Source organism: Ursus americanus, chromosome 17 (genome assembly GCF_024610735.1).
Source record: "Ursus americanus isolate L20-20 chromosome 17, mUrsAme1.1.p, whole genome shotgun sequence".
NCBI classification, from domain to species: domain Eukaryota; kingdom Metazoa; phylum Chordata; class Mammalia; order Carnivora; family Ursidae; genus Ursus; species Ursus americanus.
The window spans coordinates 15,351,861-15,371,310 of NC_142143.1; the positions used below are offsets into that span (position 1 = coordinate 15,351,861).

Genomic DNA, 19,450 nt, shown 5'->3' on the forward strand with positions numbered 1-19,450 from the left:
ATTTGGAAACTGTTATTAAATATCACAGATTCACTGGGGATGGAAACAAACAAAAGAACTCTACCATAGAATTACTTTCTAAAACTGTATAAACCACTTTGAAATGTTAGGATTTTTTTTCAACACAGGGCAATAGGCACTGGAGTTCATTGATAGTATGATTCTCTAAATCTACCATAGAGACCACACTGAAAAGTTTAAGACAATGCATTTCATTACAAAGGAATGTTTCCCTTTAAATTCATTTAAAATAAGCAGTTTCCAGGAATCCGGTAAATTTAACACCAAATGTAGAGTTTGATTCAACAAATATTTGGAGGTTTTAGGCTTTTCAAGGAAAGTTCCCATTTTCTCGTTTCTTATTAAACAACTGGGTTTCCAAACAACTACAAAATTAATTTTCTGGCTCACTGTGTTTGAGCTATTCTTTTTAAGTAAGGAAGGCCCGCTTTTTGAGCTCTGTCACTTCTCTGACAGTTTTATTTGTGGTAGAAGAGTGTATGAAATTCTCCAGCTACCAGGAAGTCAGTGACTATGCACAGATCTGCACAATGGTGTTTGCATTCCTACTCCAGGGGGTAGAAATACTGTGTATATTACTCTCCCCTTTTCAGCTTCCTACAGATCATTAATCACTGGGACATGACATCCTCCCACTCATGCTCCCAGCCCCCTCCTGATATGCAGATTTAAAAGCAATGCCTATTTAGAACTCCTTAATGCCCTGATTAAAGCCTTGTTAGTTGTGGGAGAGGGGAGGCAATCTAAAATCTAGTCCTGTATCAATCATTGGACTAAAAATAATTTGTTTTTCTTTAAAGATTTATTTATTTTTATTTTTTATTGTTATGTTAGTCACTATACAGTACTTCATTAGTTGTTGATGTAGTGTTCCATGCTTCATTGTTTGCATATAACACCCAGTGCTCATTGCAATACGTGCCCTCCTTAATACCCATCACCAGGCTAGCCCATTCCCCCAACCCCCTCCTCTCTGAAATCCTCAGTTTGTTTCCTAGAGTGGACTAAACATAATTTAATACCAAATGACAATGAGGAGCATGATAATGATGCATGTAGACTACAGCCATTAACAAATCTTCCTGGCGAAAATATCTTCTTTATATTTGGGGTTCACATATCTTTTCTTATGGCTAGAGAATTTACTGAAGTGAAGCTTAAGATCTCCAAAAGACTTTCTCCAAAGGATGTAAATTCCTAACTTTAGAAACTTGTGTTAGGCATTGTTTTATGAAGAAAAGAGACAAATCCTTGCCTTTATGGAGCTTGTTTTCCAGCATGGAGAAGGCAGTCAACGAAAAGTAAACAAAACAAGTAAGATGACTGAACAGCATGATACAAGGTGATAAGTGGCCCGGCGGGAAACCCAAGAAGGTAAGGGAACAGGTGGGTTATAACTCCGAATACAATGATTAGTTAGGGTAGTCCTCACTAAAATGGTGTCATTTAAGCAAAGACCGAAATGAAGTGAGGGAGTGAGCCATGTGACTATGTGGGGAAAGAACATTTCAGAAAGAAAAGCAAGAGCAAAGGCCCCAAGGTAGAAGCAGTGGCATAACTAAAGAACTGTAAAGAAGCTGGTGTTGCTGAACCACCACATACAGGAAAAGAAGTAGGACAGGAGATGAGATAGGTATAGGGGGCCAGACTGGTCTTGCAGGCTGTTATAATTTAATTTTATTCTCAGTGAAGTGGGAGCCACGGTAGGGTCTTGCATGGTGGTATACTCTACTTACAGATGGTAGGACATCAAAGGTGAGAAGAATCAGGATGTCACTATAATAATTCAGGTGATTGAACATGATGATAACAGTGAAGTGGTTACATCTGGATACATTTTGAAAGACTTTTCTTGACAGGCTAGTTGTGAAGTGTGAGAATCCAAGTTCTAGCCTCAGCAAGTGGAAAGCAGCAGTTGCCATAAACTAAAAATGGGAAAAACTGCAGGAGAAGCAGCTTTTTAGGGGAAGATTAAGAGTTTAATTTTGGATATGTTAAGTTTGGGATAGCTATTAGACTTCTGAGGGGAGATGTTAATAGGAAGTTAGCTGCAAGAGTCACGGAGTTCAGGGAGGGAGATATGGATTAGAGATATAAACTGAGGAGTCATTAGCATGTGAATGGTGTCTGAAGATAAAAGGTTGGAATTGATTCAGTGGGGGAATGAGTGTGGACTGAAAGACTATGAGGGCTGAACCTGGGGTACTCTATTGTCTAGAGGCTGAGGAATTGAGGAAGAAATTACAACTAGTGAGGAAGGAGGAAAACCAAGATAGTATGGTATCCTGGAAGAAGTATATAGACAAAAATGGAGTGATCACCTTGTCAGATGATGTGGACAGATCAAGTAAGATGGCAAGTGAGACATGCCCACTAGGTTTAGCAACACGGAAGTTACTAGTGACCTCAAATAACAGCCATTCTGGTGGAGCAGTGGATCTAAAGCCCAAATAGATCAAATTCAAGAGAGAACAGTAGAAGAACCAGAGAGTCAAGAGAAGACTGGAACAGCTGCAGGTGAGAAGTGTCAAGAAAACTTTGGATAAAATACGGATGGAAAGGGGCACCTGGGTGGCTCAGCCGTGAAGCGTCTACATTGGGCTCCCTGCTCGGTGGGAAGCCTGCTTCTCCCTCTCACACTCCCCTTGCTTGTGTTCCCTCTCTCACTGTCTCTCTCTGTCAAATAAATAAATAAAATCTTAAAAAATATGTATGGATGGAAAGACACCTGAATGCTGCTCTCAGCAAAGCATAGCTTTTTAACCCACAGCGACTTGGTCATTGTTCTCTAACTGTGCCATAGACACATAACTGTTTTCTGTATTTGGCCATGTGTTCTCTGGCCTAGAATGTTCTCATTCTTTATGACTAGCTTAAACCTCACTTATTCTCAACAAATATTTACCATGCCTTGTGCTAGGTGTGCTAAGTATACAGTGTAAAGCAAAGGACAAGGCCTCTAAAGGAGGGGCCTTAGCAGGCAATGGGACCAGGAAAGTACATGTATGTCCGTGTGGAGTGGGGTAGGAGTATTATAAAGGGGATTGCCATGATGAGATGTAGGTTATAGCCAGATGGGTTACTGATGACCTTAAACCAGAGTTATTCCGGCAAAAAAGAAGGTGCAGAAGCCAGGAAAACATAGATTTCCCTGATGAGGCTGCAGATTATTAATAAATGCAAAATGACAATACAAGTTTGCTCTTAATCATAAAGACAGAGGGGAGCCATAGAGGATTCTAAACAGAGATCTGCTTTTTGAGAAACAACTCTGCATACAGTGGAGAGGATGGACCAAACTGCTGGGTTAGGTAAAACTGTCCCACAAGACTGAGCAGCCTGAGTTTAGAAGTGGAGAAGGAAGGTGGTCTGACAGATCTGGGGTTGGGTGCTTCAAGACTGGCAGGACATGACAATGAGGGCATAGAGACAGGCTGAAATGATGAACCAATGCTTTAGAAGAGAGAGGGAAGAAAGTAAACCCATAGAGGGCTCATAGGCAGGAGAAACAGGAATCACCAGGAGACTAGAGGTCTGGATGAGGATGGAGAACAGATATAGTATGAGTAAGGAAGACTTTCCTCATCATGTTAGACCATAGTGAGCTAGTCCTTTAAATTCTATTAGCAATTATTATTTGGACAATTAATTCACTGGGAAACTACTCAAAAACTATCTTGTGATAGCTCTTCTATTATGGTCTTGAATTATTTTTTATCTTTTCATAATATTTATGTCTTGTCTCCTCATTTAGACTTTATGTTCCTCCAGAGTATGCACCGTGAAGCCCTTCAAGCACCTAGCATGGTGCTCAGTGATAGTTCAAAAAATCTCTCTTCACCCAGATAACTGTTATTCACAGTAAGAATCAGGAGCTTTAATGACAACAAAAAAATAAAATAAGACCTCCTTTCTCCAATCTCTCCAGACAAAGTAAACTCTCTTGTTTTCTGTATACCTACTTAAGCTTGTCTGTGTCTTACACAACACTCATCAAAATCACTGCACTTATTTACTTACATGTCTGTTTTACCCCCTAGCTGGTGAGCCCTGGAGAGCACATTATACTGTATCCATCTTTGTTGTCCTTGAGCTCCACATAGTGCCTAACATGTAGTAAGTGCTCAGTTAATAAGCAGAAGCCAAAATGAAATCATCCGATTTTCAAACTTTTACAAATTTTTTTTATTGAAGTATAGCTGACATACAATGTTATATTAATTTCAGGCGTACAACATAGTGATTTGACAATTCTATACATTACTCAATCTCAATGTTCACCATGTTAAGTGTAGTTACCACCTGTCACTAAACAACATTATTACAATATTATTGACTTTATTCCCTATGTTGTACTTTTCATCCCTGTGACTTATTTATTTTATAACTGGAGGTTTGTACCTCTTAATCCCCTTCATCTGTTCTACCCATTCCCCTATCTCCTCCCCCCTCAATTTTCAAACATTAATTAAAAGTTGGCCATGTTTAAGACATTATGCCTAGCTAATGCTGTGGTGGTAATCATTTTGCAATATGTAAGTCTATCAAATCAACGCCATTACACACCTTAAGCAATGTTATACATCCACTGTATCTCAATAAAGCTGGAAAAAAAGACATTGCTTAGGATTATAATGAGGTATCATTAGGTACTAAATTGTCTCCTTCAGTATACAAGATAAAATAAATTAGTTTAAGCAAAGAAACAACAAAAAAAGGCAGGAAGGTAAGTACTTTTAAAGACACGGGCTCTTTGAGTGCAGAAAAAAAAAGAGAAAGTGTTTTGTGGATGCCAATGTACTAAGTGAAAGAAATTAGACTGAGAGGCTAAAATAAATTAAATCAGATCTGGTCCTTCCCTCCCCTTTCCTCACCTCTCTAGCATTTAGGCCATTCCCATTTCCCCCCTTCTCTCTAAAATAAAATCACAACCACATCCACATGCAATGTTTTTGGCTGTTTATGAATAAGCTTACTGATTATGGACAAGAGGGCTGAAAATACTTTCAGGAAGATAGCAGAGATGAACAGAATTAGGATGTCCTTTAATGTATCAAAAAAGATGGCTCAAACCAACAATTTACTTGTTTAAGTATAGACAAAAGGAAATGAAATAAGTAGATTTTAAAAACTATCTAAGATGCTGATTAGTGGAAATAAAGGTTAAGGTCAGCTGTCTATGTGAGCTAACCCATTTTATCTCTACGTCCATGTCCTCTTGATTGCTCTGGGGGTGGGGAAAAAAGGACGCTGTCTGTTACAGAGACCGCACATCAGAAAAAGCTGTTGCCAAGCCATGTTTCTACTCATGGGAGCCTAGCAGACTACTGCCATGCCTGTATCATAGAACCTATCTGACTTGAGAAAAACTTAGATGAATGGAAAACAGATTTCTCTACATGATCACAGGATATACATAGAAATAAGTTCCTAGCAAAATATCAAAATGAAAAAGAACTTTTAAAAAGAGATCTGGAACTCAGTATTGGATCTAAAAGCCAGTGTGCTTATTGTAATAATAGTAACAGAAGTGGCGGTGGCAGCAGCGTGATGGCAGAGGTGACAGCAGCTCACGCACTTGTTGAGTGCTTCCTCAGTGCCAGGGACAGAGTGCTTTATTAATTTCTCATTTAATCATTACTACAGCTCTTTGAGATTGACGATAATGCATAATCATATACTATCCAGGTTTACCTATTTCATTACATTTTTCCTTAAAGTGTCAAAAAGAAAAAACAAACTTAGAAAATAACTTTCAAAAAAATGGGACAAAATGTTACTTTGAAAGACATTCTGATTTTTTTGTTTTAACTTTGCCTTAAACACACACATGATTTTCAGGGCCACTATAAATACGCAGAATTTAGTGGATATTACAATCCTAATAAGTTTCCTAATATGGCCCTTTGAGGTTAAGGCAGTTTTCTCTGTATTTAAATGGCTTAGCCTAGAGTCACTACTCTCAAATGATACTAATCACTTTAATTCTGATTAAAGGGACATGCGGGGCCATTCCAGATAAACTGTCAAGTCAGCAGCAACCTCAATCTCCTCAAAAAGCCTTTGAGATATACTCCTATATTCTGTTTGTGGCTCTAGGGATATCCCTTCTTTTTACAGTGTAGCTGATAGATATTTTATCAGAGCAACTTTTTGAAAAAATTTATTTAAGAATATTTAAAGCAAATATTATCAGAAGGAAAATAAAGCAATCTGATTACTTTTTTAAAAATCTGGTTTTTAAAACCTCTCTTCTTGCTCTCTTTTGATAAATACTGGGTGCTGTATTAAAATATTAAATTTATCAGAGAAATCCTTAGCAATGTTTTTTGTAACTAGTGTAACAATTCCCAAACACTTTCTCCTCACGTTCTTGTATGAATGTCATTTAACATATGATATCTGATTTCCAAAAAAAAAGCCACCAATTTACTCCTGGGCTTATTATAAATCCATTTTTTAGAAGTTTTAGTATCTGTATTTCTAGTGTTTCTTAATTATGAAAAAAATTATAGAGAGTCAAAATGTTTAATTAACTCTTTTCAGAGGCTATGATTTATTGCACCTAATCTGATTATTTTTTAAAGGCACGGTCTCAAGAAAATTAAAGGAACTTTTGATCTGTAGCTGAAGAAAAAAAAATCACACTTTTTAATTGTAAAGAAAATAATCTTTTGAATGTTTGCAGGGCAGAGTACATAAAGATAACCTACCAACAAACTGTACAATATCAAATAATAAATTGCTGATCATAACTAAAATAATAAGGATTTGATTGAAAAATAACAGTTAAGGTTATGTTTAATTTTTACACTCTGGTTGTGTTTCTATAGTTTTATCTAAGCCATATTTTGAAAAACAGAATATTGTAAAGGCTCAAAAGGTGCTTTCTACTATTAAGAAGAATCCAATTTTATTTGTAAAGCAGAGTTAATGCCAAAGTCAATTGTTTGCAGATTTGAATTTATTTGAATTGTTTAAAATGCCATTTGTATTTGGGGTGCCTGGGTGGCTCACTTGGTTAAGCATCTCCTGTCAGCTCAGGTCAGGAGCCCGGGACCCTGGGATTGAGCCCTGTGAGTCAGGCTCCCTGCTCAGTGGGGAGTCTGCCTCTCCCCCTCCCACTGCTCCTCTCCCTGCTCATGCTCTCTTCTCAAATAAATAAATAAAATCTGAAAAAAAATACTACTTGTATTTTAAAAGAGTAAAGCACCATAAGCAGTCTTATATTAAAGTCAGAAGTGTTGTTACTGAAAGTCTGATCTAGAATAGAAAGAGAACTAGAAAAATGGATGAACTCAGTTCTTACAGAATGACACATTTTAGCAGTAGTCCATCAAGTGCTCCAACAGGCAAGTCACAACACTTGAACTATTTTTAAAATATTAATACTTGAGATTGTGACCCAATTTTTATAACAAGTTTTAAAATATAATTAATACATATTGTTTATGGTCTACTTTTTGGTAAATACTCTTACAGTGAGAGTATTAGTTTGTAGTAATGAAAAGCAGGGTTCAAATCCAAGCCCTGTTACTTACTAGGGCTGTGTGATCTCAAAGAAATTGCTTCATTTTTCTATGCCCCAATTTCATCACTTATCAAAAGGGAAAAATAGCAGTACCTACCTCATAAGGTGAGTGTGCTGATTAAAATAACTTAATCTTTATAAAGCACTCAGCATCATGTCACACATAGTCCTCAGTAACTACTGAATTGGGTGCTATTATTATTGTTACTCTGGGTTTTATTGTTGAATGCAACAAATGCCAAATTCTCTTCTTTTGTTGCGACTCAATTTAACAAAATCAAAGGGGATAGAATGAAAATTTCCCATCAGGGCACAGTAATGATTTCTCACTAGTTACCTGAATTACCAATTTTTTTCACTTTCCTGTGCTTACAACAACTAAAATTAGATGCATAAAAACAAGAATTGATGATGTCCTTCATTGAGATATCAACACAGAGGTTACCTACCTGTGCAGCTCTTCTGTTTTGTCTTCAGTTGGACCTACGATTAGTAAACAATGGCGAAGGACAGCTGCCATGACACGGAACTGATGAGAATCACTCTACAGCAAATAAAAAGACAAGAGGAAAAATTGGGGATTGAATGCCTTAATGAAGGAGTTTGGTGTATTACTACATCCTTGGGAGTCATCTTACGGCCCACCTGTCCCCCTAAACAGTCATTCTTACACCATACATAACAGAAGTCAGGATACTGTAGAAAAAGTTCTCAATACTAAGTGAACAGTTACTGTCTCATAGGAAGAGCTACAACCATCTCCAGAAATGGCAGAAACCAGGAGGTGCTGATCTAGCTGCTCCCTCAGGGCATGTCAGGCAAAGAGATTCAGGACCAACATCCATGCATTTCCCACTCTGTCCTACATCAACATTCAATTCACCTATTGATCTTTGCCATGTCCAGAAAGCCTAGATTCTTTTGATAACATACTCTTCCAGTCTACTAATTGTTATAAAAGTTCAAATAGATGTAATGCTATCAGATATTTTAAGAGTGGGTTGTACATCCTTAATGCCTCATTTCTTAATTTTCAAAAGCAATAAGTTAAAATCTATAATCTATCAACTTAATTTTAATGAGCCTTCTTAATCTCCTAGCTCCCCCAAATCTTGCTATTTCCCCCAGAATTACTGGCAAGTGATGAGAAACAAGATATCTGAGTTTAATCTCCTATTTTCCCGATGTTTACTCACTCATTGGTATTAAAGACACATAGAGAGTCAGAGGGAAAAAGGCAAACATTGGAAATAAGCTAAGTTATGAATAATCACTTAGTTTACCTCCTCTTTTTTAGTGAGCTCTTGGGCCACTATACATTCTTTAATCACCTGCATCAAGGTCATATCTCTCTTCTTCCAGATTTTTAGTAATTAAGAAGACAGATAAAATGAGTGATAACAGAGATCCTGCACATGCTATACTTCAGGAAGTCACCAATTACTTCAAAAACTTTTAAAAATTAAAAAACTTTATAAAAAAATTTAAAAACTTTAGTATATATTTATTTCAAGTCTGTGTAAAGTGAAATATACTCACATATTATACATATATATGTTCTTATGTTCGTATATATAAGATGTGAGAAGATGTGTCTTATAAAATCTAACAAATGAGCACAATTTCATTACTCATAATGCAGGGGACAGTATTTTAAGCATAAAACTATTACATGTTTATTTGGAAGAGACGAAGGCCTCAGTGGCATAATGGAAAAAGCACCGCACCGGAGTCTAGAGTCTAGGTTGTGACCCTAGACAAGTCATATAGCTTCTCTGAGCTGAAGTTTCCCCACTCACATCTCCACACATATGTGACTGTTAGGCTTATAAAAGAATTAAAGAGGATGATACACAAGGAAGTGCTTAGCACTTGCAATGGAACATGTGAAGGTGAGGGGGAATGATGAGGGAGAAAGGAAACAGAAGACAGAGCTGAAATGAGTGATAATGAAATAATCGTGTATTGGGGAAGGAAGAAAGAAAAGGGGAAGAGGAATCAGTGGAGTGCCAGAGACACGAAGACTGGCAGCATTGACCTGGACACTGTCCCACTCGCCATCCATTTTCCAAATGCCTGAAACAAAATTCTCTAATATATAAATACACTTTTACTTCCCCCAAATTACATGAAGCACACTGAAACATATGTGAAGTTCTTCCATTTAACTTTTTTTTTTTTTTAAGATTTATCCATTTATTTTAGAAAGAGAGTGAACAAGTGTGAGCAGTGGGGAGGGGCAGAGGGAGAGAGAAACCCAGACTCCGCACCCAGCCAGAACCACGTAGGGCCCAATCCCTTGACCCCAAGATCACAAACCCTTGTCAAAACCAAGAGTCCGATGCCCAACTGCCTGTGCCACCCAGGTACTTCTTCCATTTCTTAACTCTTGATAAGATCATATTTTCCTTGGTTCTGAAAATTAAGTAGGAATGCCCTTCCTTCCTTCCTTCATTTGTTTTTAAAAGATTTTATTTATTTATCTGACAGAGAGAAAGACGGCCAGCGAGAGAGGGAGCACAAGCAGGGGGAGTGGGAGAGGAAGAAGCAGGCTCCCAGCAGAGGAGCCTGATGTGGGGCTCGATCCCAGAATGCTGGGATCACGCCCTGAGCCTAAGGCAGACGCTTAACGACTGAGCCACCCAGGTGCCCCGTGCACTTCCTTTTAAACTAGATTTTCCTGAGGTGCCTGGGTGGCTCAGTCAGTTAAGTATATGACTCTTAATTTCGGCTCAGGTCACTATCTCAGTCAGGGTCATGAGACCGAGCCCTGCATCGAGTTCTTGCTGAGCGAGGAGTCTGCTTGGGATTCTCTCTCCCTCCCCCAACACCCTGCCACTTCCCACCCCCATGAGCTTGCTCATGCACGCTCTCTCTCAAAACAAAAACAAAAACTAGATTTTTCCTTTATTCTAGATATCACAATTGTTCTCTTCTCACACTGGTGTTGACAAGCTTCTTGCAAAACTATCGATTTTGGTCTTTTTACTTGCAACTGTAAACCAAAATCCTACTTCTTTCCATACCATTTCCTCCTGTCCCAACTTTTATAATACCAATTCCCAAATTGTACCAATGTCTGCAGTGCCCTCTTTTGCCATAAATCCACCAAATTCTCTTTATTTATCTACCCAAAACAACTGCTGAAATCCGTGGATTGTTTCCTCCACTCTTGGCATCACCAATTCCTTTGCATCTCCCAGGTCTCAGCTAAAATATTTTATCAGAGAAGCCCCTTCCTTGTCAACCTAATCTAAGTAGGTTTCTTCCTTCATTATTTTCTATCACTGTATCTCATTATGATTCCTTTCATAAAATCATAACTTGTAATGCCACATTTGTTTATATATTTGCATTTCCATTGCTTTCTCCACTAATCTAATACCCTCAGAAGTTTAGAGTGCATGTGTTTAATAGGTGTTCAATAATTATTTATTTATTTTAGAGAGGAAGAGAGAGGAGAGAGAGAATGCAGAGGGAGAGGGAGAAAGAGAATCCCAAGTAGGTTCCACACCCAGTGTGGCGCCCATGCGAGGCTCAATCCCACAGTCCTGAGATCATGAACAGACCAAAACCAAGAGTCTGACGCTCAACCAACTAAGCCACTCAGGTGCCCCAGTGTTCAATAATTTTTAATGTAAATTATAAGTAAAACAAAAAAGAGACCCAGTCATCAGTGGGCAGCTAGATACATTTTCACAAAATGAGCACATCCATATAACCAGCACAAAAATAATCCAACGTCAAGATCAAGAACTTCAGCATGGCCTCTTCGAATGACAATCTTCTGCTCCTCAAGAGTAATTCTAGTTTCTAACATCACAGGTCAGTGATTTTTGTTGTCATTGAAGTTTGCTTGAATGAAATCATAAAATATAGGCACTTTTGTGTCTGGTTCTGAGATTCATCCAGGTTGTTATGTGCAGCTAGTCTACATATTTTCATTACTTGACATGTTCATTTTCATCACTCGAGAGCAGTGCTATTCAAGGTGCAGTCTGTGGCCCAGGGCTGGTCCACACCCTGTTTGCCACGGAGCTGCAGCGCCACCAGTGCAAAAAGTGTGCGTGAGCATTTAGAGACTTTTCCAGTTTGACACTGTGTGTTACTTATATTATACAAGACTTTTATTCTAATAGCTAGGGCAAAAAACTCTGGTCCTTCACCACAGGTAGGTTAAGAAAGCACTGCTGAATACAGTGACTATATTACAATTTACTTATCTATCCTACTCTTGATGGACACTTGGATTGTTTCCAGTTTGGGGCTACATTGAAGAGTAGTGCTGTGAATATACTTTCTTAGATCTCCTCTGCTGGGTCAAGCTTTAGAATATACTGCCAAATAGTGTTTCAAAGTGTTTATACCAATTTACACTCCCACTAGTTGCTCTACAGTTGTGTCAACACTTGCTATTGTTAGAGTTTTAAAATTTAGTCATTCTTGTGGGTGTGCGGTGGTCTCAAGGTTTTATTATATGTTTTCTGGATGACTAATGAGGTTTCATATGACTACTGGTCATTTGGATACCTCTTTTGTGAAGTGCTTGTTCAAGTCTTTTGCCGATTTTCTATTGGGTTGACTGACTTTATTTGTATGGATTTGTAGGACTTTTTCATGTATTCTGGATAGAGTCCTTTCTTTATAGATGTGTTGCAAATATCTTCTGATTTGGTGGCCTGCTTTTTTACTTTCTTCTCTTGTGAGCTCATTTTAACAAAGACCGATTTGTCAACTTTTCCTTTAAGATTTGATTTTTATTTTGTCCTGTTTTAGAAATCTTTGCCTACTTAAGAAATGTTTGACTTAAGATAAAGTCATGAAGATAATCTATCTCCTTCTAAAAGCTTTATTATTTTACCTTTCATATTTAGGTCCTTATCCATCTCAAATTAATTTTTTGTGTATGGTATAAAATAGGGATTCAGATTCATTTTCCTTCCATACAGCCATACAATCGATCCAGTATAACTTATTAAAAAGTACACTTTTTCCCCACTGCACTTCAACATTACCTGTGTCATAAATCAGTTGACTATATATGTGTAGGTTTATTTCTAGACTCTTTATTCTATTCCATTAGTCTGTCTCAGTCAAAATTTGTTGAACGAGTGCTACCATTTGAGAAGTCTTATTTAACAAAGATTAGAGTGGATACTATTTTCTAGTATTGGCTATTCTGCTGTATGACTTTCCATAAGTAATTTTAACTCTCTGCTCTTTCATGTCCTCATTTGTCAAATGGGGTTAATGCTCCTGTGTCACAAGAATGCTGGAAAGATTAAATACAATTGTTCTTTATAAAATATTATACAAACACAGTTTGTATAACTATAATTTACTTGCTTCATCTTAGTTTTGATATCTTTAAGATATCTATATTCTCTCCTCTGAAATCATATCTTTAAGATATCAATATTCTCTCCTCTGAAATCATGATCTCCAAAGGTTGAGAAGAAAAAAAGTCACCAGGAAAGAGGAAGAGAGAGAAAGCAAACAGGCTTGCTGTGATAGTGAAAATAAGGAAACCAAAATAAGGTAACACTCAATTAAAAGGGAGAGAAAAACTCAGGAAATTCTTTGGGATCTCTTTATATAGCCCTTACTTCTTAATTACAAATTCTATTACTGTCCTGCTGCTTTTTTTCTCCTGTGCAAACTGTGGAGGATTTCACTTTTGTTTGGTAAAGGTATCAATTTCCTCACATCTTTTCGTTCAAAGCGTCAACAACTGATCTAATCAATGCCTGAGAACGTCTGAAGGGAGAATACTGCACACCAGTGAGTCCTAATCTGGTATTGTTATCCCAGGGTAGTTCTAATTTCTTCAAGAAGGTTTAGGAAACTTGTCCTATGAAAATTTGATTTCAATTCTATAAAAAATGAAAGACACTCAGACATAGACACACACACACATATGCACACACACAAGTATACACACACTTACCTAAAAATATAGCTACATCTCAGGTAGCATTTGACCCTGTTTCACGCTGGTCCTTTTCCTTACCTCTACCATGGTTATTTGTCTTACCAAATTGTATATGTTCAAATATCTCTGTCTCCTTACAGGCAAAGATAATGTATTTTACCTCTGCATCTTTTTCATCAAACATGGTGCTGGGCACAGAGTAATAAATGTTTTTTTTTTTAAAGTAATTTACAAGGGAAGAGATAAATGTTATAAAATAGAGTGCTGTAACTCTAAAAAGGCTAGAAATCTACCGCTCTAAACAATGTTATTAAATGTTTTAGGCTTCTAGAGAATTTTTTAATAGCTTTGACATTTTTAAAAGATTTTATTTATTTGAGAGAGAGAGAGAGAGAGAGAATATGAGTGGGGGTAGGGGCAGAGGGAGAGCAGACTACACGCTGAGTGGGAAGCCCAACGTGGGGCTTGATGCCAGGACCCTGAGATCATGATCAAGACGCTTAACCAACTTAGCCAGCCAGGTGCCCCAATAGCTTTGACATTTTAAAAGGTATCATAAACTTTTCCTTCTTCCCTGTTAACTTTGGACTTTTTCTCCTATATATTTCTTTATATCACACTTCATTTTTCATTAAACAAATATTTATTGAATGTGTACTCTGTCCTGGGTTATGTTGGTTGCTTAGCAGAAAGACTATGCCAGTGAGGTCAGACATACTCCCAAAGATCTAGAACATATGGAATTTGAAGCATCTATGCATTACTGGAGGGACTCTTACTTTTAAACATATAGAAAATATAGAGAAGAATATAAGTAATGTAACAAACAGCTGTATATCCATCTGTGTTCCTATGCCTGATTTTCTTATTAGACTGTTAGTTCTTTGAGGGCATGATGCTTTCTTCTTCTTGTATCTTATATGCCTAATGTAGAATGAGGCAAATATTGGGCTCTCAGTCTTTACTGAAAAGATGATTCAGCAAAAAAACATGGCAGAGCTTGAAGCTTTATTTTTATTTAATTAATACCATGTCCTTTTCCCACATTTCCTTTAAAGTCTCTAAAATAATCATGGCACTAACCTCTTCTGTTACAATGTGACATTCCCAATTAACTCCTATGGACAATCACTGTTTTATCTGATTCAAATGCCTCTTTTGACTACTCAGATACTTGTATTACTTCTCTGTTTGTACTTGGTTGTCTGGCTCTACCATGTCTGTTGGTCCTTGTGTCTTCTCGTTACATTGCATGGATAACCTGGGAAGCACTGCAGATGGGAATGTGTGCTAAGTAAGGGATCTCTACATTAACATGCTTTCCTCCACCAACAAAGAGATTTAGCAAAGTGTTAAAGCAGGAGGAAGACAAGACCATTTCAGTTAACTTTTCTAGAACTGACTTCAGGTCTTGCTAAAGGATCCCTTGACTGTCTTAAACATTATACTACCTTTAGGAAAGGGAGAGAATGGGCCACGGAGGGAAGAAGGAAGTAAGGGAGACAGAAGGACACCATGTGGATATAAGGCCAGCTACATTTCTTACTGAATGGAAAGGAATCTCCAAATTAATCTGCTGATGGTACCAGCAGGCAGGCAGGAATTTAACACTGAGGCAGGAACCTAAAATGGACAAACGGCACTAATCTGCTAAGCCTCACGAAAAACCTAGTCATTAATTTTCGTTTTTGATGAATTGTATATGAACAGTGATAAAAATACTTAGTAAAACAGTTAAAACCAAAACCAAACATCTGTATTTTCTGTAACAGTTGAGCTGTGTAATAAAGATCTTTAAAGGTGAAATCCCAAGGTCTGGAAAGGTATAAACTAGCACTCTTCTTCTGAAGGGCAATTTGGCAATACATATCAAAAACCCTTAGAGTTTTAAAAAAACCCATTGGCCCAACAATTTCAGGAATTTATCTACAAAATTTTACAATAAGAAAATTCACCGTATTACCATGTAAAATAGCAAATGACTGCAAACAATCTAAATGCCTACACATAAGGAATTTGTTAAAGGTTAATAGATCTTTATGAAGGAATATTCAAGTATAAAAATACTTATTAAGTATAAAATGACTTATGAAGAGTATTTCTTCATAAGGCTTTATCAACCTTTGACAAAGAGGAGAATAAATTGGCTGTTAAATTATTTTTTGGTTGCAGAACTCTTTTTATCCTCCAAAGATATCTAGTTACAACCTAATATAAAGAGAAAAAACAACAGCAACTGCAACAATCAAAGATGCTCTTTTAAAAGTGAGAGTGGGGAACCTGGAACTCATCCTACTCCTAGGAACTCTACGGCTTTAAGGAACATTTTGAAAACCACTACTCTTCAAGAACATTTACTGTGGGAAAAAAGGTCAAGATTACAAAATGACTGCATTTTTGTATAAAGAAATTATTTATATGTTTATATTTATGTATTATACAATGAAGAATGGTTAGAAACATATACATCAAATGTAAACAGTGCTTATCTTTGAGTAGTGGGTTTATAGATGATTTGTAATTTTTTATTGCTTGTATGCTTTTTTCCCTTAGATCTTCTACGATGAACATGTATTTTCATTATAAAGAAAATTATATTATTTTTAAAGTTAAATTTTAAGGTTGGATTATTCTGTACAATAAGTTTTCAATATCCCTTTATTTCAATTGGTATTTTAAAGTATTAACAATTCTTCAGGTGCTTGCTCAATTGGAGAAAGATGCCATTCATCTGACAATTGAGGCGTTATTAAAATCCAAGTAAATGGGCTCTTATTGACAAGTTTCTCTGCATTCTTATTATAGATTTTCCTTACACTAAGTTGTGGGTACCTCCCTATGCTCTGATTTCTGGGTCTTTTCACATGCTGTTCAATTTCTGAGAAACGTTCATCTCCCCATCTGTCAAACAGTTCCACCATTCTCAGTCATCCTATCTCAGGTGACACCTTCACATGTCTTCCCTGACTATGCTAAGTATTCTCAATCATTGCACTGTTTCTCTCTCAGCACTTAACACAATTTGAATTATGTATTTGTTTACTTATTTATTACTTGTCTCACCAACAAAACTGAAGGCAGAGACTATGTCTATTATTTGCCAACTTATTACACAATGCCAGCATAATACCTACCAATTGGCCATAAATATTTATTGACTAACTGAATGGCCAAATGTTTGCTGAAATTTGAATTTGGAGACTCATGGAGACTCAATGGTTTAAAAAACAAAAAAACCTTTCCCACACTCTTGCCTAAATGGGTTGGCAAGATCCTGTTTTCAATACTGTTTAAATTTCCTATAACTTCAGTAATAGCCCAGAGTCACAATAACTGGGCACATTTTATAATGGCTTTATCTACAGATCCACAACTCACAGGAAGCCCTAGGTCTGCAGAGATGTCTGCTTCAGGACTACTGATCCTTTCTCATGTATCTTTTGGAGCATAAACTTTCTATAACCCAGAATGAGTAATTGCTGCTTCAACATCTTCTAAGGCTTCTTCCAGCCCCACTATTACACTAATGAAGGCTAATCTCAACTTACTGATTTTTTATTACATGTCATTCTGTACATATACTGAAGTGCAGCCATTGAATTATAATAAACCCTTTTGGTCAGGAATCTGAACCGTGTGAGCTACTATTTTGAGCACAATTTAAATAACAGGGGCTCCAACAATGGCAAACCAATAGTCTCAGAAGAGCTCTTGCAACTAAATGGAGAACTTAAAAACACCAAAACAAACAGTGTAAGAAAAATAACCATAGAAGGTACCAAATAAGCATAGAGACATAATATTTTAAATACTTCCAAATATTTGGTTTCAAAGCATAAATGGAGCATGTGGGGTTTCCACATCTTTTCCTGCCAAGTCTCAGGAAAAACTGACCATACTACAGTCATCTAAAACAGCTGTTAGTACTGATCTTCAAATATTTGGTTTCAAAATATAGACCTATTTGCACTTTAGAACTCAGATGCCTGCATACTCCCACTATAGCCCTGCACTGAGATAATCCTCTCAAAGCAGGCTGCTGGCAAAAACAGATCTGTATTCATGGTGAGCACTGCTTCAAATGCACACAGCAACATGTGAGCCTAAGTCCTCAAGTCAATCGTCAGAAAAGATAATTAAGGCTGGCACCAAAATACTTCGTTTCTTTCTTTTTTCTTTTCTTTTCTTTTTTCTTTTCTTTTCTTTCTCTCTCTCTCTTTCTTTCTTTCTAGGCAGGGGCTCAATTTCACTCATCATTTAAGGTTAAAGAAAGAGCGTAAATGTGAAATGTTAAGATTCTAGAAACAAGGAAAAGAGTTTATGTCCACTTGGCTTACAATTTTTGCCTTCCTTTTTTTTTTTTTTTTTAAAGATTTATTTATTTCTTTATTTGACAGAGAGAGACAGCCAGCAAGAGAGGGAACACAAGCAGGGGGAGTGGGAGAGGAAGAAGCAGGCTCCTAGAGGAGGAGCCTGATGTGGGGCTTGATCCTGGAACGCCAGGATCACGCCCTGAGCTGAAGGCAGACGCTTAACGACTGCGCCACCCAGGTGCCCCAATTTTTGCCTTCCTTAAACTAAGTTTCTTGTTTAGCATTTTGTTCTTGTGGGTACTTAGATATAAACTATCAAATCTGCCTCACTTTGGGCTGCTATAAGGTCTAAGCCACAGAATAGGATCTTAATACAGAAAAAAAAACTTTCCCACGCTGTGGTGTAACTGTATTTATTTTCTAGGACTGTGTACAAGTATGGATATCTAGTTGTAGTCCTATATTTCTGACAGTTATCTAATACTGTAACACTCCAGGGATGATAGGGGATACACACAGCATCTTTTGCTCTTCTGAGCAGACATCAGTTCTGATTGATCAATTTTAACTGGCCTGATTTCTCTTATCTTTTCTTTAAGATGGCAGTCATTGTAAATGCCTATAACTTTATGAACCATATTGTCTTACTTCCCTTCAAATCTTACCATTTAAATCTTGTTCCTGAAAGAGACACTTAAAAAAACGCAGGTGATAGTACAGCTGGGAAAAGGAACTATATTTGGCACCTTACAAAATAATAATCCATAGTTAACTAATTGGAATTAAAAATTTAAAAATCTATAAAATACAAAAAAAAATGAAATAGTCCATCTTCATCCTATTTTTCTGGTAAGTGTTACACAAATGGAAAGCAAGCATTCCTCCCTTGCAAGCAGTTCTAGGGATGCCCCAGACCAATTAAATTATAGGTAGATAAGAATATCTCTCTCAACCTTACCTCTTTATGCACCTTCCAACTGTCTACCGTCACATTGAAGAGAGCTTTGAGGGCCTCAATGGCACAGTCTGTCTCCTGAGGTGAGAGAGGAGGTCCATTATGGTCTATGGCCGATTCATATTCATCGGTCCACTTGATGCTAAAGGCACTTTCCAAGATCTGGGTTAGCAGCGGTAGTCCCTGGAGCTCATAGCGCAATTGTGACCTGATGTCGGTGTGCAAAAGTGACAGGAGGAAGAGCAAGCGCAAATCAAAGCACTTAATGTCATTGATAAACTTTCGGTCCTTGCACTTTCTCAGGAGGTTACAGAGCTTTGCAGCAAGGTTAAGTTCCAGGCTGAGCTGCTGTGCCATCTGACTGTTGAACACTATGTTACACAGACATTTTAATGACTCCACAATAACTGGGAACTCTGACACCTTCTCCAAAGAATCATCCGACTCATTTAACTTGGCTAATCGCAGCAGTATCTGCATATTTTCCTTGGTTGTTACAGGAACTAAAACCTTTTTGTCTCTGGAGAGAATGCGGAGAACTTCCAGGCAGGACACTTGACATGTTGTTGGGATGTCCTTTATAAGGACTTTAAATATGCCTTCACAGAGTTTCTGAAAAACAAGAATGAGTATGCAAAAATCATTACTTGGCTTAAATGATTTAAAACAGTATACTTCTCTACCGATGTATGTAACAA

At 37.2% G+C, this 19,450-nt stretch overlaps 1 protein-coding gene across 6 annotated transcripts in view; it reads right to left on the reverse strand.

Moving 5' to 3' along the window:
• Positions 1-19,450, reverse strand: part of RIC8B (RIC8 guanine nucleotide exchange factor B) — a 102,498-nt gene that overhangs the window by 46,881 nt on the left and 36,167 nt on the right. For all 6 annotated transcript variants that reach the window (XR_015727104.1, XR_006776472.2, XM_045779672.2 and 3 more), the window contains 2 exons: positions 18,756-19,364; positions 8,002-8,096 (listed from right to left, as the gene is read on the reverse strand). Coding sequence is in view for 4 of the 6 variants with exons in the window: in XM_045779672.2 (XP_045635628.2) it covers positions 8,002-8,096; positions 18,756-19,364 (704 nt within the window). In the remaining 2 variants the exon portion in view is untranslated. The remainder of the gene's footprint in view (positions 1-8,001; positions 8,097-18,755; positions 19,365-19,450) is intronic.